Source organism: Phaseolus vulgaris, chromosome 2, assembly GCF_051622355.1.
Source record: "Phaseolus vulgaris cultivar YP4 chromosome 2, ASM5162235v1, whole genome shotgun sequence".
NCBI classification, from domain to species: domain Eukaryota; kingdom Viridiplantae; phylum Streptophyta; class Magnoliopsida; order Fabales; family Fabaceae; genus Phaseolus; species Phaseolus vulgaris.
The window spans coordinates 27,996,748-28,021,847 of NC_143499.1; the positions used below are offsets into that span (position 1 = coordinate 27,996,748).

Consider the following 25,100-nt stretch of genomic DNA (forward strand, 5'->3'; position numbering starts at 1 on the left):
CAATCATACAATCAAGAAGGAATAGGCACTTACCTTGATCCATGAGTGATCATAATTGAGCAGTTACTTTATCTCCTTTGTCCCAATCTATCTCTTAGCAATTTCGTTCTTGTCACACACTTTTGTGATGGTTATCAGTGAGACAACTATTATTTGCAGAGACAGAACCCTATAGTCTTTAGTTCCTAATCTCCATCAGATGTCGGTTTTTCATTAGGTATATCATCAGATATATATTTCTCACGTTAACCAATGGGCCCTTTATTCTATTATTATTATTAAATCATATTTGGGCCCAAAACCCAAACTCTAAGTCATGTGAGTCACTTTATAGAAATTAATTTACATAATTTCTTACATTCTCCCACTTGATTCATATGAGTTATAATACTTTCATGATTTAATAATTACATAAATGCGCATTTAAAAGGCCTTACGTAAATTGGTTCTATCATTAATCAAGATCAAGGATACAAAAATAATAAGAGTCATGGCGGTTACATGTCATTTCAATCAACACATTTCCTTCCATGTACTACTATATCATTCTTTCTCCTTAATATGACTTTATAGTGAGAAATCCATAATAGGTTCAAACATAATGTCATTTTTCATCAATAACAACATAATTTATTTTCCACAACATAATTTACATGCATATACATAAAGTAGAAAACATAAATTTCAGAAAATTTATTTATTCAATGAGCTCAGAGTGTCAAATAAGCATTAATAACAACATTCATCATTCACTAGTAGACATAATGCCCATATTTACAACATGACCAGTAAATGTTTTGGGCGGTAACCCTTTTGTTAAAGGGTCAGCAATCATAAGATCAGTGCTAATATGTTCTATTGACACTCTATGTTTCTGAACTTCTTCTTTAACGACAAAGTATTTCAATTCCATATGTTTAGCACCTTTGGAATACTTGTCGTTTTTAGAAAAGAAGACAGCTGCGGAGTTATCACAATAAATTCTCAGCGGCTTGGCAATACTGTCAACAATTCCAAGTCCTGAAACAAAATTCCACAACCAATTAGCCGGAATTGTGGCCTCAAAGCATGCCACAAATTCAGCCTCCATGGTGGATGCAGCAATGCCTGTCTGCTTCGCACTTTTCCATGAAATCGCTCCTCCGACTAAAGAGATACACATAATCAAAAGTAGACTTTCGTGTATCCACACAACCAGCAAAATCTGAATCTGTATATCCAATCACCTCAAGATGATCAGATCTTTTATAAGTAAGCATGTGATCCTTCGTTCCTTGCAAGTATTTTAAAACTTTCTTTGCAGCTTTCCAATGATCCAATTTTGGATTACTCTGGTATCTACCAAGCATACCAACTGCAAAACTAATATTTGGTCGTGTACAAGTTTGAGCATACATTAAACTCCCAACAATAGATGCATAAGGTATATTCTCCATCTGTTTTCGTTCCAAGTCATTCTTTGGACATTGCATGAGACTAAATTTGTCTCCTTTCTGTATAGGAACAGGAGATGTCGAACATTTATCCATTCTGAATCTCTCTAAAACTTTATTAATATATGCTTTCTGAGACAAACCTGACAGTCCTTGTGATCTATCACGGAATATTTCAATTCCTATCACATAGTATGCCTCACCCATATCTTTCATCTCAAAGTTATTAGAGAGAAACTTCTTAGTCTCACTTAATAGACCAAGATCATTAGTTGCAAGCAAGATATCATCAATATACAGAATCAGGAATATAAACTTGCTCCCACTGACCTTCAGGTATATATACCGATCAACGATGTTTTCCTTAAACCCAAAGGACACAATAGTATCATTGAACTTAAGATACCATTGCCTAGAAGCCTGTTTAAGCTCGTATATTGATTTCTTAAGTTTACACACCATGTGTTCCTTTCCTTCTTCAATGAACCCCACTGGTTGGTCCATATAAACATCCTCTTCTAAATCCCCATTCAGAAAGGCAGTTTTGACATTCATCTGATGCAACTCAAGATCATAATGAGCTACTAATGCCATGATAATTCTAAAGGAATCTTTCTTAGAAACAGGTGAAAATGTTTCCTTATAATTAATGTCATCCTTTTGAGTAAAACCTTTGGGAACAAGTCGGGCCTTGTAACGTTCGATATTTCCTTGAGAGTCACGCTTAGTCTTAAAGACCCATTTACACCCGACTCTCTTGCATCCTTCTAGCAATTCTATAAGGTCCCATACATCATTCTGTGCCATTGATTTAAGCTCATCTTTCATGGCATCTAACCACTTATCAGAATTATCATCATTGATGGCGTCTGAAAATGAAACTGGATCATTATCAATACCTAAGTCATTTTCTGACTCTTGTAGATAAACCACATAATCATTCAAAATAGCAGACTTTCTTTCTCTTTGAGATCTTCTTAATACTATTTCTTGTGGTTGTTCTACTACAGGTTCATTGTTAACTTCACGATCATTAATTTGTTGTTCTTCTTCATCGTTGAGTGACTCAACTACATTAGGAACAACAATACTTGAAGTAAAGGTACTAGTTAAAGGAACTTGTACTCTAACTTCCTTAATCTCCACATTTTGTGAAGTATCACTCCCACTGGTTTCACCATTTTCAATGAACCATGCATTTCCAAATTCAACAATTCTTGTGCTATGGGTAGGACAGTAAAACATATACCCTTTTGACTTTGTTGGATAACCAATGAAATATCCACTGATTGTTCTTGCATCCAATTTCTTTTCTTGCGGATTGTATATTCTGACTTTTGCCTGACATCCCCAAACATGCAGGTGTGTCAAACTGAGTTTCCTTCCTGTCCACAATTCAAAAGGTGTCTTTTGAACTGCCTTACTAGGAACCCTGTTCAACAGATACATGACAGTTTTTAAAGCATACATCCACAATGAAATAGGTATAGTTGACTTACTTAACATGCTCCTAACCATATCCATTAAGGTTCGATTATGCCTTTCTGAAACACCATTTTGTTGTGGTGTACCTAGCATTGTGTATTAAGCACACATACCACGTCTCTCAAGGAACTTAGCAAATGGACCAGGGTGTTGTCCACTTTCATCATACTTTCCATAATATTCACCACCTCTATTTGACCTGACAATTTTCACCTTTCTGACTAATTGCCTTTCCACTTCATTTATATAAACTTCTAAGGCATTCACTGCTTGCGATTTTTCATGCAGTAAATAAACATAACCATAACGTGAAAAATCATCAATAAAGGTGATAAAGTACCTTTCTTTATTAAAAGAACTTGCATCAAAAGGTCCACATATATCAGTGTGTATAATTTCAAGAAGCTGAGTACTTCTTGTGGCTCCCTTCTTTGTGTGTTTTTTTTGTTTGCCTTTAATACAATCCACACATACATTCAGATCAGTAAAATCCAAACTTGGAAGTATTTCATTCTTTACCAATCTCTCCATCCTCTCTTTGGAAATATGTCCCAAACGTTTGTGCCACAAGAAAGCAGAACATTCATTCACTAAACTACGTTTAGTGCCAACATTATGATGCAAGGTCATAAGAGTTTCAGCATATAAATTATCGAGATTCAATCTATATAATCCATCATAAAGAGTACCAGATCCAATCAAATAGGTACGCTGATATAAACTGAAACATCCATTCTCAAATTTAAAAGAGTATCCGACAACATCAAGTTTAGACAATGAAACTAAATTCCTAGATATACTAGGTACATAAAAAGTATCCATCAAGTCTAAATAAAATCCAGTGTCGAGGATTAAAGGATAAGTCCGGACTGCTTCCACTAGAACCTTCTCTTTTTTCCCCATGAAGACAAACTTTTCATTTGGCTTTATGGTTCGGGTTGAAAGGAATCCTTGCACCATGTTAGAAACATGAGTTGTGCATCCAAAATCAATCCACCAAGAATTATGTGGAACTTCAGTTAAGTTTGATTCAAAAGATACATAATAAGCATTCATGGTGGTTGTTGTACTCATTAATGTCTCAGCAAGAGACTTATCATTTGTTTGGGAGCGCTCTTCCACATACTTCATGAATTCTTTTGCATTCTCGGTTTCGGGAAGAGCAGACTTAATATTGTTTACTATGCTCATCCGCATAAACATCAGGCTAAGTCTGTTTGACTTTTCCCAAGCCCTATAATGAGTTTTCTCCTCATTGCTACTATCATCAGTAATAGCAGCAGGTTTCTCAATTCGAATGACCAAATCAAGATCCAATACACCTAAGTGAAATTGGACTTTTTCACTCCAGTCAGAAAAATTTAGACCATTAAAGACTGGAACAGACATAGCTTGCGAATGTAAGGCTACAGGAACAGATACTGCAATCACACATGCTTAACATTAATACTTCGAGTCATAAACTAAACATACAATACAGATTCAGAAAACATTCTATGTATATTAATGTTCTCCTTTGGGAGATTCATTAATACACAAAACATAATGATGCTAATAGTATTAACTTTATTTGGCAAGATATATGCATTAACTAGAAACACTTGTTATCTTTGGATATACAAGCAAAACTAAAAACACATACTCACTACCAACAATCATATCCATTAATTATAAGGACAACTAATCAACATTTGGGCGATCCAAAAATGTCTTATAATAACGAATTTCCATTTACCCATATTTAAATAATTTAGCATCCATTCTATAGGTAATTGAAATAAAATTTATCAGTAATCTGAAATTAAATAAAACTTAAAGATTTGATCACTTTGGTGATTAACAAATCTATCATACAAATAATTTCAGAAATTATATCATTAATTGAGAGAAAAAAAATCATCCATAATTTGGAATTAAATAAAACATAAAGATTTGATCACTTTGGTGATTACAAATCTATCATACAAATAATTCCAAAATCATATCATTAATTGAAATAAAATTCATCCATAATTTAGAATTAAATAAAACATAAAGATTTGATCACTTTGGTGATTACAAATCTATCATACAAATAATTCAAAAAATTTAATTTAAAGAAAAATAATACATAAAGCGGAAAAAATTAATTTTCCATTCCTCACTTTTCAATCAATTAATTAAACTTTAATTTAATGAACATAATAAAATTTCATTAAAACTTTAATTTAATGAACATAATAAAATTTCATTAAAACTTTAATTTAATGTAAATTAAATTACATTAAAAAATAATAATACATAAAACTCTTCGCTTTTCGTTCTCTCTTTCTTGCTAAAAAGCTAATTCTATTATTCATCCATCATAGTCGCCATCACCCTGCACCACGTAATCTCCTTGCCGCGTCGCGCAACCTCCTCGTCGCCGCACCCCACGACGCGAACCACCGCTCCGCGCGCAGGTAAGAAAACGTAGTCGCACCGCGCCGCACCACTAGCACTGTTGTAGTCATGGGTGGTGACAGAAAAACGCAGGTTGACAGCAGCGACGTTTCCACTAATAGGTTCATAGGGTGCTTAACGCCGTTAATGGCATTGGGTGCAGATTAGGGTTCTTGAGGAATGAAAACTTTGATCCATAAACCCTAATTTTAAAATTAGGGTTCTTTAATTGGGATTAATTAAATTGGGAACCGAATTAGGGTTCTTAAAATTATGGAAAAACATTAATGGAGAATCACAAAAATGAGCAACAAGGCTCTGATACCACATGTAAATTTAAAACATGAATAAACTTAAATTGAACACATACAATAATGTTCACATATAGATCTTATCATATCATGATTCTCACACAATCATACAATCAAGAAGGAATAGGCACTTACCTTGATCCATGAGTGATCATAATTGAGCAGTTACTTTATCTCCTTTGTCCCAATCTATCTCTTAGCAATTTCGTTCTTGTCACATACTTTTGTGATGGTTATCAGTGAGACAACTATTATTTGCAGAGAGAGAACCCTATAGTCTTTAGTTTCCAATCTCCATCAGATGTCGGTTTTTTATTAGGTATATCATCAGATATATATTTTTCACGTTAACCAATGGACCCTTTATTCTATTATTATTATTAAATCATATTTATGTCCAAACTCTAAGTCATGTGAATCACTTTATAGAAATTAATTTACATAATTTCTTTCACTATGTATATTGAAAACTTAAGTTCAAATTTCAAATTCAAATTTCAATAGACTCATGTTTTCTGCATCTCTTAGTTCATTGTTTATAATGTAAAAAAGTGTTTTTTCATAATAATGTCAGAGAAAAAAAACCTCACAGTGAACAGAGAAGCAAAAGCCGACAGTGTGGGTGAGAGAGAAAGTGTAACCTAAACAAAAGTGTCAAAAAAAAAAGCTACAATAAAACCCTATAGATTAAGCTACATAACAAAATGTTTAAACCGTACAAAAAATGGAGTCAAAAACTCTAATACTGAAATTGACTCTAACAAGAAAAAAGTTAACTTAATCACTCAAAAAATTATTAAAAGCAAATATTAACTCTAATAAGAAGAGATCTATAAGAGAAACACTTCGAAATACGATTAAAAAGCCGATTAAGGTACTGCAAAAATGTCTAGAACAAAAAAAACTAAAAAAAAAATGAATGATTATGAACCAGAAAGATCTTACTGCAAAGAAACACCTAGAAAATATGTAACACAGTCTGGGTACCGTGTGTTGACACGTGTCAAAAATTTCTCTAGAAAAGAGCTTCATTTGTAGTATAGATAAATAATATATTTTTAATTCCATATACTTTGTCATATCCCTCTATTAATATATTATTTCTTTACTAATAAAATATTATTAAAAAATATTTTTTAACTCATTAAATCTTCAAATACCTGAATAAAGAAAGAATCTTTTGGAGTGGGAAGGGAGTAAGTGAAAGAAGGAAGAAGAGATGGGAGACATCTTGAGTTTATTATCACTTCGGAAACAATAGAAAATTGATAATTTTTTCTAGTTTTCCTTATTTTTCCTATTTCTGCTATATATATATCATGCAATGTTTTTTAATTGAGTTATTAAAATATTTAGAGCCGTCACAAATGGTATTGTGATGATTTTTAAAATAAATTTCAAAGATTTATTATTTTTGTTTAAGATTTCAATTAAAAAAACAGTTCCAGGACGTGTGAGAATAATTCTGAAGGAACAAAAAAAATTCAGGAACTTCAGTAATTAAACCTTAATTATCTATCTTTTTTTAATTAGATGAAAACCAAAAAGAAAAATAATGAGTAAGTTAACTTCTGTTAGATTTTTCATTTGGCCAACCAGGCACGATTTTAAAGACAAAAATGTCGAGATTATTTAATATGCATAAATTATGTGACAGGGTTAACTAGTTTTATTTTCTTTGAATATAAAACTCCATTCCCAATACAAATTATTTTAAAATAATACTTATGTTAATGAAATAGAAAACAAAATACGTTAAATGACACAGTGATTTTATTAGAAGGATAATTATATTTATTTAAAAAATTTACTACATTTTTTATAATTAATAAATAACAAAATGACAAAAGCAGAGTAAGAATAAAAATATAATAAAATAATTATAATCTTCGTAATTTCATTAGAAGAATAATGAATTATTATAATTTATTGCAGTTCACGAGACTTGTTTTTTCCCAGGTAAAAGTCAACGTACTACTTGTTTTATTGAAATAAAAAAACAAGTTACCATATGAAAGGAGAAAATTACGAGAAATGATGCAGATTAGTAGATAAACACTATTCTGATTCCCTAATAAACATTAAGTTTAAAATTTAAAATTCATCCTTTCACAGTTTAAGAGGTATATTAAAAAAAAAAGAGCTATACAAGTTGTTAATTTAAAAACCTTCGGTTTAACTTTATTTCTACCTAAACATTGACCCACGCGTGCGACACAAGCGTGACTAATAAATTAACGATGATTAATACCCATACACTTCTTATTGAGTATTTAAAAGTGTAGAGTTTTATTTATATAATATTTATTAGTTCTATAATGTTAGATTCATAAAAATATATATTAAATACGTTCTTTTTAATAATTATAATAAAAGTAGTTTATTTATATTTAGTTAGATGACAAAAGTAAAAAGTGCTTACTATATAATAACTTACAAAGTAGAAGTTAGTAACACGGGACAGTTAAAAATAATGAATGTTACTTTGTCATTATAAATTATAAATTAGAATAACAATTATTAGTGCTTTATCTCAAGACTCAGTACATAAATCCTGTTTTTTATAGGCCCAATTTCTCTTACAAAATAATCCACTAGTTTTGGGTTTATTGGTTTTGTAATGAAAAACTTTACTGTGTGTTATTAGTTTTGTATATTTCATTAAAGAAAAAGAAAATGTACTCACTTACATTTTATTATTGAGTGTCTTATTTATATAGCACATAAAAGATAAAAATTAAAGATAACTAATATTATGTTACAACTCAAAATCTAAAATATTATATGAAATCATATTTATATTTTAATATACATAGCTTGACTCGAAGAGTTCAATTATATATTTTGGGTCCATGTCTGAGTGGATAGAAAATTTATAGCACAGTTGAATTGATCAGATTATTAATAGTGAGATTGATAATATATACGTACCATGTGTGAGCCAGTTGCACCACTTGCAATAGTAAAACCATGTTTGTCTTTAACTCCACACTTGTTCTTTTTTTAAATATTTATTAAAATTAAATTCTGATAATTTAATGAAAGAAGTACTAGGTTGTTCCTCCAGCCTGTCTCCTATTTAATGAAAATCTCAAAACTATGTTATTTAAAAAATTGCAATTTTTTTGGCTTCATTCAATTCGTACAAGTGATCTGAATTATCTAATATTTAGCATCACATATAGATTATCCGTCATATTAAAAAAACGAAAAGGTTTTTTTAAAAAGTAAATAAATAATCCTTAACATAAAAATAACTTTATTGCAAAACGATTAAATTCAAAAGCTCCTTAATATGTCATGTTTCAAAATAGATCTGGACTATAAAATTAGGATCCAAATTAATTTGGCCTGACACATAATAAACTAAACAGGGCAAGCAAAATTAGTAAAATTCAGATTCAAAGATTATCGACCATGTTTGATTCATATGTTTTTTAACTTTTGTTCCTTTTAAAATTAATACGACAAATTTAAACAGTAGTGAGACAAGTTATCCTATACGGTAGACAAAGAAAAGTAGAAATGGAGACGATTGCAAGACTAAACAGGATAATGAAAAGAAATTCCTGTTTCAATGGATCATGGTTCCTGTTTTGGGAAGATAAATGGAACGAGGAAAACATTGGTGGTAAGGTATACAAGGATATTTAGTAATAGTGATTGCAAGTAAAGGAAAACTTTAGATATGGATCCTAGGAGAATCACAGGTGGGTATGGAAGAGATAGTGGTTCTAATGGGACTTACAACTACTGAGTACTAGTGATGGTTTAGAATTATGCAGAAAACTTTTTCTGCAGAGGGGAATATCTTCTTCTTCTGCAGAAAACCAGTTAAAATCTTGCTTTAGATTTTAAAACTTTCTCCAAGATTTAAATATGGCAACCATATTGTGCTAAATCTAACATAAAAGATTTTAAATCTTGCTAATTGCAATGTCAAAAGAATGGAATTTTAAAAACTTGACTTGACTTTCCTTTTTGCCAGGTAAACGTTAAGTATATATGTTACTTATTTTATTGAATTAATAAAACAACTTACCAGACGAAAGAAAAAAAAGAGAGGAGAAATGGTGCAGGATTAGCATATGATCACGAATAATCTGGATCCATACCAAACATCAAGGTTAATTATTTAAAAAAACCATTTTTTCACACGTTAAGATGTGAACTAATTGTAAATTAGAGTGACAACTGCATCCTCATAAATATGTTTTCAAAGTATATATTATCATAAACCTTTTTATTTAACTTCATTTTCGAGCAAGCATGCCACGTGATCGTGTTTAATAAATTTTGAAGTTTAACTGAAAAGTAAACTAAGAAGAATGTATAGTAGAGTATACCATGTTAGAACTCCTCTCAACTATTTACAGAAAGACCAAGCTTCTCATATCCTATATAATATAAGCTCACACTCTTCTTCCCACATTAGACTCCAAGCCACTCAAATCTTTGTTCTTTCTTCTTTCTAGTTCCATTTTCCCGACCTTTCTTCTTTGTTTGCATTCCACTGGGAAAAAAATGATACTGTCCAAAATCAAGAGGGCTGCGGGGAAGCTCGAAAAAAGACCAGCTGAGGCGCCCAAAACTTCAATGGACATGGTCTTCACCTTAGCAGAAGCCATGAGGTTCGGTTATGCAGAGACACTTGGCAAATGGAACCTCTTGGACTTGCCCAGGGCCATCCTTTACTCTATCATGGAAAAGGTACATCCATTTCCAACTTTCCCTTCTTTCAAGGTTTCTTCATTAGTTAATGTCCCTACTGGGTTCTTATAGGGTAAGAAAACAGTTGTAATCGAATGTAAAGAAAGAGATGATTGTGTACAACTGACAGACCCCGAAATATTAAAGGAGTTGTATGAGCTCAAAAAATGCTTGACACGCACCATGCTCTTCAGCAAAAAACGCTTTCGTGCCTTTCTATTTGCTGCTGGATACGTTAAGGGTGATGTTCTCCTAAGGAAGAGAAAAGCTCGGGTATTTACGTTTGGCTTCTTAATTGTTTTACCTTAGTTATACTCTTCAGAGGAGGCAAATCTATCAAATGCCACTTTAGCTAACAGTATTTTTTTTGGCAGATTCTGAAGCCTGCTTTCACAGTGATACGTGATAAAGAATCAAAATGTTTGTTTGTGTTCATCCGGGGAACTCGTAGCATAAAAGACACTCTGACAGATGCAATCGGTGCTCCCGTTTCCTTCAATCATTTCATTTGCAGTGATGGTGAGCTGAAGAAGAACAACGTGATTTCAGGACATGGGCACCGTGGTATGGTTGCTGCAGCTGGTTGGATCAAAAAGCACTGCACTCCTAAACTTCTTGATGAACTTCGTCAATACCCCGATTTCCAAATCAAGGTATTTATTAGCCTCTTACTCAGTTTTTTTGGAAGAACATTAATATTATAATGTTCCTTTTTCATCCAATACCCAGATTTCTAAATCAAGGTATCATGTTTTACTTTCCACACTGCTTCAATTTTTTCATGAACTGAAATTATATATTGTTTTTATTTAATCATGCATGTCAACAAATATTTGACCTTTTTCTATTGTTATACCTATAATAATATTTATTTAATAGATAGTTGGACACTCACTTGGTGGTGGTACCGCTGCACTGTTGACATACATGCTTAGAGAAATAAAGCAGTTCTCTTCATGCACTTGCGTCACCTTTGGCCCAGGCATGTGGATATATGACTTCTTCTTTAGTTCGCATCTAAAGTTTTTTTCTTGTCTTGATTAAGTAATTAATTTTCAATAGGTTTTTGTTATAGGTGAATTTATCATCTCATGATCTTTAGTTTAACCAGATGTAGAATAGTATGAGTTTTAAATTCCAGATCTCTTCATATTTGGTTTTAATGCAACAAAGTGTTAGTAAATTTATATCTATATTTATAAAATAAGTGAAACTTTGAGGTATTTATTAAAAAAGAGATGTAGATAATATTTCAACCCTAAGCATGAGGTACATAAGTTTTCATGTCTTTTATCTGTCATTGTTGATTAATTAATTAGTTGTTTTGCTGTTTCAATAATATTTTCATGCAGCTGCTTGTATGTCACTGGACTTGGCGGAATTCGGGAAGTCCTTTGTCACTTCCATTATAAATGGTTATGACATGGTGCCTACACTGTCAGCTTGTTCTGTTCATGATTTCATTTCCGAGGTGCTCAAATTAGTTCTTTCAACATTACATGGTTTTGGCAAATGTGTTTTTTTATATGTTGTCAATATTTTTTTGTTAATGGTGGTTGGTTCTTTGTTGAAGTTGGCTACTCCATAATAAATACTGATTGCATGATTTACAGGGTCTGATTAAGCGTAAAAAATTCATAAATTCTGCTTTCAGTGCAATTGGATCTCGCATACCATTTGCATCTGGTGCAAAAGCCATTGCAGATCGTGCAGTATCCCGTGGCACCGAGGTACCTACCTTCAACCTCCCTTGTTTATGTTTAACCGTGGTTTTACATTGTGGTTGTGATCATTATGCTGTTACAGTAATGAAAAATAACTTTGCATTACAACAAAATTAATTACTGTTGCATACGAGCGAACCATAATAATGAGGGAACCATATTTGAACCATTGATCTTAACAAACACACTTTTTTATACGAATTTCTCATATAATAATTATCTTAATTACATTGAGATATTTCTTTATACCTAAAGGTTGTGATGAAGAGTAAACAAAGAACTCGGTCACTGATAACCTGGCCCCGACGTGAGAATGCTGCGGCATTGTCAAGTTCTAAATCTGCAGACTTGGCTGAAGCCTCTCAATCATCAGACACAAGTTATGAAGTGACTGAAGAGTTAATAATCTCCGAGTTTACGAGTGATGAAGACGATGGATCTAAATCCTCCAGTGAAGGATCTGATAATGATGACATGGATGAAGAAGAGGAGCAAATCATATCTGCTACTCACAACATCGCTAACGATGAATTGAATCAATATTTGAAGGAGATTCAACTTGAGGCACAAGATGACTATCCTAACACTAATGGCGCCAAGGAAAAAGAAGCAGCCACAAAAGAAGGCGCCACAGAAGCAGAAATGAATGATGAGGTTGTTCACATTGAAGAAAGAGAAGGTAGTACAGCGGCAACATCAGACAAGCTGGTCAGACATCATCTTTATCCACCAGGAAGGATCTTGCATATTGTCCCTGTACTTTCCCATGAAAATTCTAAATCAAACCACAATGATGATGGTGATGAGAAACATGTCGTCTTGTATGAAACGGGTAGAGAGGTGTATGGAAAACTCAGACTTTCAAGAAGGATGCTATTTGATCATATGACAGGGAAGTATCTGAAGGTGCTACAACAATTAATCAATCAACTAGAGAAAGAGAAGTCCCATTATGGTGCCTGAAAATCCAAATAATCAATATCAAAGGTTATAGCTAACAGGTTTGTGGAGCCGCAGAATTAAAATTGGCCTCTCTATGTTTGTTGTGTGTATTGAAGTTGTAATAAATCTGAACTCTGACATTTTTATATGCAATATTCGTTGAATGGTGAGGTTGATGATACTAGGACAAGTGATACTAGAACAAGTGTGTTGGGTGGTTATGTCTTTTTCAAGTATGACAACTTATGACTTCTTATCACTATCATATATCATCCAACAATTAAGGGATAAAGTTTTTTTTTTTATAAAAAAAAGTTATATAATAAGAAAACACAAGGTGTTTCAACCCATTAAAAAAATAAAAGGAGGGTGAGAAGAATTTAAATTGTGTATTGGGTCAAATATTTCTGTAAAATATAATTCAATCAATGGAACTAGATGGAATTAATGGTTGATATAATCAAATTCACGAAAACTAACTCTTGGATCAATACTATTCTACTTTTAAGAAGCATTAGAAGAATATTACAATATTTTATTTGTGTTAGATATTTTACATTGACTAAAGATAAATACTTTTTATAGTATATAATTTGGTGAAAATCTCAACTTATAAGACGATTTTGTAAGATTGAATTATTTTTAAAGTCTACTTCTTAATATAGTATGAGAGTCATTTAAAGTTTATTATAACAAGAGTTATATGTATGAAAAGACTAAAATTTGAAATTAATTAAGGTATGGAATAGAGAACTTTTTGGGAATGTAAACCAACAAGGTGAGTCTATAAAAAAAAGGGTGTTTAAGCTTAATGGAAAAGACGATGAGAATCTGTTAAGTGATGAAAAATGTGAAGAGAGGAAGACTTTATTAGCTGAATTGAGTAGGATTAGACTTAAGCAAGAGGCTTTAGCGTTGCAAAAAGCTAGGAATAACTGATTAAGGTAGGGGGATTTGAATACAAAGTTTTATCACTCCGTGATTAAATGGAGAAGGTCACTTAATGGACTTAAAGGTCTCAAGTTAAATAGTCTGTGGTGTGAGGACCCGCCAATTATTAAAGAGATGGTTAAAGATTTCTTTATGGATAGGTTTAGAACTAAACACTGAGTACTTATTAGACTAGATAATGTGCACTTTAAGTCTATTTCGTGTGAGGAAAATGCCTTGCTAATGGGAAGAATATTAGAGAAAGAGATAAATGAGGCAGTTTGGAACTGCGAAGTAAGAATCCCAGACCGGATGGGTTTGATTTTGGGTTTACTAAATGATGTTGGGAGGAGTTAAAGGGCAGTATATTAGGTGTAGTAAGAGACTTCGAGGAAGGAGGGAAGTGGCCAAAGGGGGCGAACGTTTCCTTTATTACTTTAGTTCCAAAGTGTGAGAATTCACAACATTTAAATGAGTATAGACCTATCTCCTTGGTCGATTGCATTTATAAGATCATAACTAAAATTTTGTCTATAAAACTGAAAAAGGTTTTGAATAAGGTTTTTTTTTTTATCAGCAATGAATAAATAAAATTAAAGGGGATACTTCAGGGGTATCCCAACCCATATACAGTACCCAGAAGTGGACTTCCTATAAAATCCACAAGCGAAACTCTTCTTTATGGTTGGAGCAGAACAACCTTAAAGTGAGAAAACCCTACCCGAAAAAAAACCAACATCGGCGACCACCGATTACACAATGGTGAACGCCGCTTCATCGATCGGCGATCATATAGATCTTTGCATGCCTACGGCGACCACCGACTACGCACATGGAGATCGCTGTTTCTTAGACCGGCGATCATATTGACCTATGGAGAACGCCGATTCATACCAGCGATCATGTTGATCTTTGCATACCGACTACGCACACATGGAGATCGCCGTTTCAAATCGACGACCACCGATTACGCACTCATGGAGATGGCCGTTTCATCGACCGGCGGTCATGTTGACCTTTGCAACCCTTCAACGACCACCGACTACGCCCGTGTGGAGATCGCCGTTTCAGCAGGGCAGCCAAGGCCATTTCCGCTATCCTTCTGCTATCTACCATGCCTACGCTCTTCATACTACAGCACCCTCCGCTGGGATTTTCATCCAGTTGCCATCAGTTTTGGCCCTCCTTCCTTCTCTCATTACAGCTACTCATACACAACCTTGGATTCATCATCCAGTCCGCAAAACAGCAAGCACCAACCTGTTCTTTATGTTTAAGCCATAACCAAGATTTGAGTTGTGCCTTGTGGAAGATTTCTTCCGCGTCTGCCACTCCATTATCAAACACGATCAAGTTCCTTTGTTCCCAAATGCACCGAACTATAGCTGCCCATACTCCTCTCCAAATCAGATTATGTTTGTTGCTGCCTTGAGCCAAGTAGAAGCTTTCAAAGTGAGTCATAATCTCATTATGTTGAACAGATAAAATCCCAATCCATCCGTGGCACAGATTCCACACTCGTATGGCATGATCACACTCCATGAATAGATGATGGCATGATTCTTCTATTGTTTGACACAAGGCACATAGAGTGTTCTGCATCACCACCCCTCTCCTATTTAAGCTCACTCTAGTAGGAATTCTACCTAAAAGTACCCTCCAGGCTGTTATCATCACATTGGGAAAAGCCTTAGCCTTCCAGAGATTCTTAAAAGCTTGACACTGAGGGCCCCTATCAGGTTTGTCTATGAGATCATAAGCTGATCTCACAGAGTAACTTCCTGATACATCACCCGTCCATACCTGGGCATCGTTGACTTCCTTGACAACATGAGCACTAGCCAAAAGCCCTCCGAGCTCAAGTTCTAAAGGGATTTCCCACTCAAATCTATCTCGCCTCCACCTTAGGGACCACCTCCACTCCAGATCATCCCATACTCCAACCTTTTGTACCTTCTGGCCTTGGTTTAGAGATAAGGAATACAGTCTAGGAAACAAAGATTTGAGGTTGGCTCGACCAACCCATGTATCCTCCCAGAACCTAGCTTTGTCCCCAGCCCCTACTTTCCAAACAACTGCGTCCTAAAACCACCCAACTCCACCTTCCTCCCCACATACTTTCCTTAAATCTCTCCACCACCATGATTGATACTTCAGGGGTATTTGTACAGCGTCTTGCTCCGTTCCGTACTTTGAATCCAGGCACTCCTTCCATTTCCCTTTCTCACTTGATATGCACCGCCATTTCCACTTAGCCAGGAGAGCTACATTGAACTTGCGGATGTCTCTTATGCCTAGACCTCCCTCTTCCTTTGGTTTACATAAGTCTTTCCACCTAACCCAAGATATTGGTCTTGTCTCCTTGCCCCAGCCCCACAAAAATCTCCTTTGGACACTGATGATAATTTTACAGACCGAATCTGGCACTTTAAACAGGGATAGGTAGTAGAGAGGCAGCGTTGATATAACAGATTTTATTAGACATATTCTGCTTGCCATAGACAGGAATCTTCCTTTCCACATACTAAGCCTGGATTTCAGCTTGTTTATAACAGGTTCCCAAAACTTTTTCTTCCTTGGATTGCCCCCCACTTCTAGACCCAAGTACAGGAACGGAATACCCATCTGTGCACAATTCAAAGTCTTTGTGTAGCACTCGATATTTCTACTAAGGACATTAATACCAGCTAAATTTGACTTATTGAAGTTAATCTTCAAACCCGATGCCAGCTCAAAGCCCCTAAGGATAGCCTTCAGAGTAACCACATTGGCATAGGAATCCTCGCACAGGAACAGGGTATCATCGGCAAACTGGAGAAGGCTCACCTCGACCTCCTTCCTTCCTATTTTTAGTCCGCTTAACAGATGGGCTTTCACTGATTGCCTTACAAGCCCCGCCAGACCTTCAGCTACTACTAAAAAGAGAAACGGTGCCACAGGGTCACCCTGCCTCAGTCCCCTAGACGGAATAAACTCATCCGTAGGACTCCCATTAACTAACACTGAGACTGTAGCACTTTCAAGGCATCCTTTGACCCACATAATCCACCTACTATGAAACCCCAGCCTTTGCAGCATATAATAGAGGAAATCCCATCTTACAGAATCGCATGCCTTTTCAAAGTCTACTTTTAGGCACAAACCTCTTCTCCCATCCCTCCTTAGGTCCTCCACCATCTCATTAGCCGTGAGCACACTATCTAAAATACCTCTGCCTCTAAGGAAAGTCGACTGACTTTCATCTATAACAGACGATAACACTTTTTTGATCCTTTCCGCCAACACCTTTGCTATGATTTTGTACATGGCACCCACGAGGGAGATAGGTCTATATTGCTCTAGATATGCCGGATCCCTTACTTTTGGTACCAAGGCTATGAAGGAGGCATTACACCCTTTTGGAATATACCCCGTTTCCTGGAAGAGAATCACTGCTTCCACTATGTCAACCTTAATGGTTTCCCAACAGCTCTTTAGGAAGTTAAAATTAAAGCCATCAGGACCTGGGCTCTTCGTGCCTTCACACTGCCACACCGCATTCCTTATTTCTTCTTCAGAGAAAACAACAATTAGACTCAAATTTTCTTCATCAGAGAGAGATTTGAATTCCACCCCATCGAGTATGACTCCATAATCCCTTGTCGCTTTGAACCTTTTTTCAAAAAGGTTCTTTGCTTCTAACCGAACTGTACCAGGCTCCTCACACCATAGACCCCCAACCTCCACCCCTTTTACTTCGTTCCTCAGCCTTCTCCATCTCAGGGTCGAATGATAAAACTTAGTACATGAATCCCCATTCTTAAGCCATTTAATTCTAGCTTTCTGACACATAAGAGAGTCTAGTTTCTTGTCAATTTCCCGCAGATCACAGATCAACTCATATCTCTTCACCTTATCGCAATCCGAAAGGCTACCAACACAGTCTTGGTCGTCTAGATCCTTGATAGCCTCCAAAATATTCTTCTTCCTAGTGTGAATGTTACCAAACACATCCCTATTCCAGACTTTTAAATCACTCTTCAGCCTCTTAAGCTTCTCCTTAAGCCTAGAGAAACCACTACCTTTAATAGAATAAGCGAACCATTTGTCTCTCACCATCTCACAGAAGCCCTTCTCCGACAACCAGGCATCAATAGAACAAAAAGGCCTAGGACCCCAGTCTTTGACCACAGATTTCACTACAAGTGCACAATGGTCCGACACCTCCCTTTGTTGCACATATTGTTTACAACAAGGCCACTGAACCAGCCATTCCTCAGAAACAAGAACTCTATCCAGTCTACTCTTCGCCAAACCATTAGAATTAAACCAAGTGAACCTTTTCCCCACAGAAGGGATTTCAAACAACTTATTAGATTCGATGAAATTGTTGAACCCTTCAATCTCTTTTGACTGGTCACCCCGTACCATACTACCCTTCCTTTCACTTGGACTTCTGACAGCATTAAAGTCACCGCACAAACACTACACAACTTTCCTGGAAGGAAGGGCTCCTGGACAGTGTGTTGGTGACAAATGAGTTGATTGAGGAAAGAAAAATGTGTATATCTTAAAGTGGACTATGAAAAGGTCCATGACTCTATTAGGTGGGATTTTATTTATTATATGTTAGGAAGATTAGGCTTTTGTAAAAAGTGGATTGGGTGGATTAAAAACTGTTTAAAAATGTCTTCAGTCTCGATTTTGGTGAATGGTAGCCCAACGTCTGAGTTCTTTCCAGAGAAGGGGTTGAGACAAGGTGATCATTTGACACTATTTTTCTTCCTTATTGTTGCAGAGGGTTTGGTAGAAGTGGTAAGACAGGTAGACGAGAAGGCCCTGCTAGGCAGTATTGAGATTGGTGATATGAAGATTAAGGTGAGTATGTTGTAATATGTGGAGAATACATTATTTTTCAGTAAAGTGAATATGCAGAGTGTGATGGTAGTTAAGGCTATTTTGATGTGCTTTGAGTTTGCTTATGGGCTTAAAGTGAATTATTCTAAGAGTATAGTAGGTGGGGAGGGTATTAGCTCTAATCATCTTTTCAGGTTTTCCTCACTTCTAAATTGTGGTATTATGAAAGCCTCTTTTACTTATTTTGGGTATGAAAGTAGGTGGAAACCATAAGAGACTGGGTTTTTGGGATGTGGTGTTTGAAAAGATTGGGAGAGATTGGGGAGGTGGAAATGAATTTTTTTGTCAATGGCAGGGAGAATTTGTGTGATTAAATATGTCATGACTTCTATCCCCTTGTGTTTATATCTCCTATTTTTATATGCCCATGTCGATTTTGAAGGATCTGAAAAAATATAATGAAAAATTTCTTGTGGGGATGAAGATCGGAAGTGCATAAAATAGCTTGGGTGTCTTGGAATAGGATTTGTGCGTTTAAAGAGGAAGGTGGACTTGGGGTAAGAGATCTAAGATCATTTAATATTTCGTTACTAAGTAAATGGATCTCACATCTCAAAACATATGAAAGTGGTCTTTGGAAAGAAATTTTGGAATTGTTGGAGGGTGTTAAAAAGTACAACTACAAATAATAAGGAATCTCTCTAGGTGATTTTTAACCGGTTTTGTTTTTCCGTAGGATGTTTAGAAAAGTTATTCTAATTCTTTCATGTATAAGGTTTGAACACTCCTTTGTGTTTGTTTATATTATATTTATTTGTTGATTAAAAAATAAATAAACTCAAGAAGTTGTCTACATATGGTTAATTTCATGCAGATTGATATTTCTTTAATCTTCTTTTATGTTACTTTATCCTTATTATAATAACTTTCTCACCAACTATTCAGCTTCAACTAAAGTTTGTTTTGTAGATCATGGATGGACTGATAACTTTGCTGAAGAATTGGCTTGAGCCACTCCCTGATGGAAGCTTGCCGAATATAACTATACCCGCAGAAATATTTGAAGATTTTGAATGATGTAATTTGAGTTTACACCACTATAATATCTCAGGTGATTATTTTTATCAAGATTATTCAGAATCTCATTTATTTGTCTCTTATACAGTTTCCTATAGACCTAGAACAGTATGATAGAAGAGAACAACTGAAGAAGAGTGGCCTTGGAAAGGTAGGGTTTCCTTTGATCATGCGAGTAATTTTCTTTTCTAGTAGAGCCTAAAATATGCCCTCAAATATTTGTAACCTATTGATAATTTGAACCTTTTTACTGTGTTGACAGGTAATTATGTTTTTATCAAATTCTGATGAAGAAATCAGTGTAAACAGAGTCAAAGAACTGGTTGACAAGTGAGTAAGTAAAAACACGATTCAAATTTTGCTCCATCGTATATTTACTTTTCTTTAAACCTTCTTGATAAAAATCTAGTCATGTACTGTTTTAAATGCCCAAGTAAAAAACTGATAGTTTTGTATATTGTGTCTGGGCACTATGGTTTGATAAGTTACTAAATATGACAAATTTTGGAAGGCATTACTTTTTTGTGCATATTTTTTGGTCCTATGACTAGTTAATCTACTTTAAATATGTTGAGTTTTACGTTGTTCTATCTTTACAAATAACCACTTTTGACCAACAAACTTTCGTTCCGTCTTGTTTCTCCAAGCATATTGAACAGAGTAATGTCGCCTTCTGGTGCAAATAAATGGCTGGAAAGAAAACACTAGAATTCTATAGTCATTTCATAGCAAACTATCATAAAAATTTTAATATCTTCTGTGGTGTCTTCCTCTAATAATTAATATGAAAGGAACTGATGCTAGGATGACATTAATGTACAGCATTAAAATGTAGGACTATTGCTATGCTGTCTTCGTACAAGTCTTTAATTAACAGTCTGGAGCACATGGAAGTAGTAAATGTTTAAAACATGAAATTTGAGAGATAAAGGGGAGATGTGAATGCTATTATAAAATACGTCTGTCTTTAATTTGATTCCTATGATTTTTTGTGAAATAACAAATGTAAAATAATTGTAATCAATGAATACATTGTTTTTTCGATAATATAAAAAAAATCCATACTCTAAAATGGATAAACCATTTTACAGAGGGCTACAGTTTTATAACTGCATGGGAATTGGGTACTTGTTTCTCCTCTTATGACTCTGTCGTAGCTTTCATCAAATTTAAAATCTGAAAATCAAAACATTCTAATATCAGCACAGTGTGTACATTTTACACAAAGGGAGAGAGAGAATTGGAAAGAAGAAAAAATGAGTAACATGGATTCAATTTAGCCGACACGGTAATCACTTAACAAATTATTAAAGTTTAGAAATTCCTCTTAGATGATTTTAGAGATGTAAAACACACATACTTATCCAATATTGAATACCGTTGTAAGATACGTATTGAAATATCAATGATTTTAACATAGTTTCAACATAATTTTAAAAAAACAAATACATTAATTTTTTAAAAACTCAAATTTATTGTATAAATTTTTATTATGATTATAAAAATAAAAAATAATTTATTTTAATGAATCAATAATTCGATTGGGTCAATACACAAAGATTTAAAAGTATTTTTTCAAATTGTTCTCTATTTCTAAGTTCGTAGTTTTCGCAGGAGCTTCATCGATATTATCTACCAAATAAAAGGCTAGTTTGGAAGATCGTCTAATTCTCCTGAAAAAAAATTAAACCCTCTACTTGTTTCTACATACTAACATATTTTCCAGCCGAACCGAATGAAAATTATTTTTCTGTCCCAACAAAACTAAAAACTGAGACATAAGTATAATGTAAGTATAATGTGTACATTCATATTCTCCTGTGTCATAGATATTATTCTATATCATATTCATGATATTGAAGAATCCGTTTGCGTAACTTACCAGTACCAGTGTCCCTGGACGATTGTGAGTGAGCATATTGATAACTTTTCTTTAGAATGATATCTTTGATATGACCAATTTGTGGCCAATCATCCCCCGTTTCAGGTTGACACCTTGGCGTTAACAGGGGGCAGTCCGTAATGGACAACGTATATAAAGACTTGATCTTTTCTATTCCTTTTGGCAGCGAATCCAAGTTTTCACATTTAAAAATAACTAGTTTAGTAAGGGAAGTGAGGTTGCTTATGGTTTCGGGTAGATTAGTCAAGGCAGGGCATTCATGAAGCTGGAGCTCTTCCAGAGAGATAACATCCTCAACACCCCATGGAAGGGATTTGAGCTTCGGAATTTCCTTTATGGTCAGAACACGTAGGTGTTTCAGACCCTCCCATTCACTCTTGGATCTGTCAAGATCAAGTTCCGCACATCTCTCAATGGTAAGACTCTGGAGTGAGCTCAAAGACTTGAAACCTTGGGGTAGAGACACTAATTTAGAGCAATCACGAATTTTAAGGGTCTCAAGGGAAATGAAGTTTTTAAGCCATCTCTCTGGTGGAGATTGAGTGATACGTGCAATTATCGTGGTCTTCAATTTGGATAAAGGAAGGAAGTCCTCTGAAGTTCTTGCATGCACTGTATCCCTCATTGACTTTACGCTTGAATCCACAAGGACCAACTCTTCACCCAGATAAGGGTACAAAGGCATGCAATGCAACTCAGGGCAACATTGGACGTCAAGTTTAGAAATGCGAGTAAAGAACGGTCTGTTGTCTTCCCACTTGGCAGTTTCCCACCAGCTTTGGAGTTTAGGGCAGTCAGAGATTGTGAGTTCCTTTAACGATGGAAAAAATTGTGTACTAGAGGAAGAGGAGGCTTCGGTGTCAGCACTAGTTTGGTCACTGTTCTTTGAAACGAATTCAAGGGACTCCTATCTCCTTAGTTCAAGAACCCTGAGGTGTGGGAGGCGATCCAGTGGTGGGAGATATTGGCATTTGTAACAATCATTTAACCTAAACTTAACAAGGCATTCAATTAAAGAAAGCCAGTGAGAAAACGTTTTACCATAGTACCCCACAACGGATAACACTGCCAGATTTGGATTTGGATCAAGACATTCCAGTGTTTCCTTGTCTTTTTCAGCAATACCATTCCTTTTCTTCTCCTCTTCCTCCTCATGATCCCATCTTAAAGTCAAACAATGAAGGTGCTTTTTATCTCTCAAATATTTATCTTCGGCTTCCAATGGTGCACAAAAATTCAATTGCTCCAGATGCAAAATTTCCAAGTGTCCTCTGAGGTCATCGAGATCTGTGAGTTCCCCAAGACCTCCCTTATGGTAGTTCTTGCTGGCCACAAAAAGTGACAATGTCTGCAGAGAACCCAGCTTACCTATCCCGCGAGGCATGTGAGTGAGATCAAGACACCCCTCTAAGTAAAGATGCATGAGGCAACTTAGATTCTCCAAGTCTTTTTGCAATTCCTTGAGAACATGACATTGGGAAAGTTTCAATGTCTGCAAGTGGAAGAGCTTGGTGATTGAACTAGGAAGCTTCTCTATGTTATTATGGGAAAGATCGAGAAGCCTCAAGTGCTTCACGTCCCCAATAGAGCTCGGAACCATCTTGATCCCCAGGTCATGGAGATCCAGCACTCGCAAATACTTGAAAGTTTCCAATATTTTTTCACAAGTTGATAAGGTCATCTTCACCTCGTGTGGAAGCCGCGATTTGATAGTCTTCCCCACCAAGAGAATGCTCCTCAGTTTCTTCGCTTTCTCAAACAAAGCATTTGGGATTCCACACTGAACATCCAACGCAAAATCAAACGAGGATCGCACCACTCTCTCGTGAACTCTAACCCCTTCGGAGTCCACTATGATATTCTCTCCCAGGCCACAGTCCTTGCTAGTTCATGCATTAAACGGTTCATCTTGTACCTCTTCACAACACAAAAATCGTCACTCCCCATTTCCTGGAAAACAAAAGGAACAAAGTCGTTGAAACACGCTAAGCCAAATTCTTCTGGATCGGAATATAGGTTCCTAGAGAGAAACCCTTCTGCCATCCAGAGATGAATCAATCTCCCAGCGTCTATCTCGTGTTCTTGAGGAAACAAAGAACAATAAGCAAAACATAGCTTTTGTTGCGTGGAAAGTTCGTCGTAATAGGTAAACCTTATCTTTCGTAGAAACTTCTCCTTCAACTCTATTTCTGAAACCGGTGAATCAAAATCTTCTAACAACCTTGCTATGGCTATTATCTTCATAGGGACTCCTCCACAATATTCTCCAACTACCCTCCGTTCCACATCTTCTTTGATTTTTCTCAAACCTGGTCCTTGAATTTTCTGAAACAGATACCATGATTCCTCTTGGTTAAGCCCTTGCAAAACACAGGGTTTAAGTTTAACCGTGCCACTTTCAGCAATCTTGTTTGCAACAAGATTGCTACGTGTAGTTACAACCACTGCCCCACCAGCTTCAGCTTCCGTTAACTTGTCCTGTAACATCTCGAGACATCCCTCACCGTTCTCAACTCTCAAATCATCAAGTACAAGAAGAAAGCGTTTACCATTGTTAGCTGTTTCAGTAACATGTGTAGCAATGGACTCCACGTTGAATGTTTCACGGTTTACCCAAATCCGTGACGCAAAAAGAGCTTTGACTTCCTCATCCCCATAGACGAGACGAGCAAGTTTAGTCTTCCCTATTCCTGCAACACCAACAATGGTAATCACAGGAACAGATACAGCAATGCTGTTCACGAACAACTTGAGTTGATCTATAATATCCTTCTTCACATTTTCTCTACCAACCACTTCAACATTCTCAAATTCCTCACTTATACGAGTCAACTTTCTCTCATTCTCCCTGGCTTCTTCAGAGATGACAAACTTTTCTGCCTCCTGTAAGAGGCGTATGAGCTTCTCAGTGGCTTCCTTGATTTGGTGCTTGAATTTGTGGCGACGCGCCATGTTTTGGCTGGCTTTGATGAGAGATAATACGGCGGTATTTGTCTCCTTGTTGTGACGAAGATCCTCCATGAAATCGTTCAAATCGTTGATGACGTCTTTGACCTTTTTCAACCAGAGTGAAAGAACCGAGGCGTCTTGGATGTAGCTGTGCATGGCCTTCTTAACAATGTGGAGTATTCTTTTGAGACTGTCTTCAAAGTTTCGAATGTCATCTGAGGAGAGACGAGTCGCTGGTGGTGGTAGGAAGGTGGTGGCGCATTGAAGGATGTGGGATATGGCTTCCGAAAGAATAGCTATGTCCATTGATTCAACTATGGTGTTTGGAACAAGGCAGAAGAACTCAAAGTATTGTGTGTTGATGAGAAGAAGAGAACTC

The 25,100-nt window shown here is 35.5% G+C and overlaps 1 protein-coding gene and 1 pseudogene across 3 annotated transcripts; one reads left to right on the forward strand and one right to left on the reverse strand.

The window, feature by feature from the left end:
- The first annotated feature begins 10,065 nt into the window (after window positions 1-10,065).
- Window positions 10,066-13,284, forward strand: LOC137811216 (uncharacterized). Of its 2 annotated transcripts, none has more exons than XM_068612864.2 (7): window positions 10,066-10,360; window positions 10,433-10,633; window positions 10,735-11,013; window positions 11,240-11,342; window positions 11,713-11,831; window positions 11,974-12,090; window positions 12,340-13,284. In XM_068612864.2, exons 1-7 carry the CDS (start codon window positions 10,175-10,177, stop codon window positions 13,045-13,047), a joined length of 1,713 nt encoding a protein of 570 aa, XP_068468965.1. In that variant the 5' UTR covers window positions 10,066-10,174; the 3' UTR covers window positions 13,048-13,284. The 2 variants fall into 2 exon arrangements, with proteins under 2 accessions (XP_068468965.1, XP_090154615.1); XM_090298489.1 differs by having other exon boundaries at window positions 10,087-10,360; window positions 12,352-13,284.
- A 7,528-nt stretch (window positions 13,285-20,812) lies between these two features.
- LOC137811217 (putative disease resistance protein RGA4) lies at window positions 20,813-25,100 on the reverse strand (annotated as a pseudogene). The gene is made up of 2 exons (XR_016518597.1): window positions 21,752-25,100; window positions 20,813-21,045 (listed from the first exon to the last, which is right to left on the reverse strand). The product of XR_016518597.1 is annotated as a putative disease resistance protein RGA4 (transcript).

Coding starts and splice junctions, on each gene's coding strand:
- LOC137811216 (XM_068612864.2), top strand. CDS start 10,175: ATGATACTGTCCAAAATCAAGAGGGCTGCGGGGAAGCTCGAAAAAAGA. Junction 11,014..11,239: donor ACCCCGATTTCCAAATCAAG/GTATTTATTAGC, acceptor TTTATTTAATAG/ATAGTTGGACACTCACTTGG. Junction 11,343..11,712: donor TTGCGTCACCTTTGGCCCAG/GCATGTGGATAT, acceptor ATTTTCATGCAG/CTGCTTGTATGTCACTGGAC.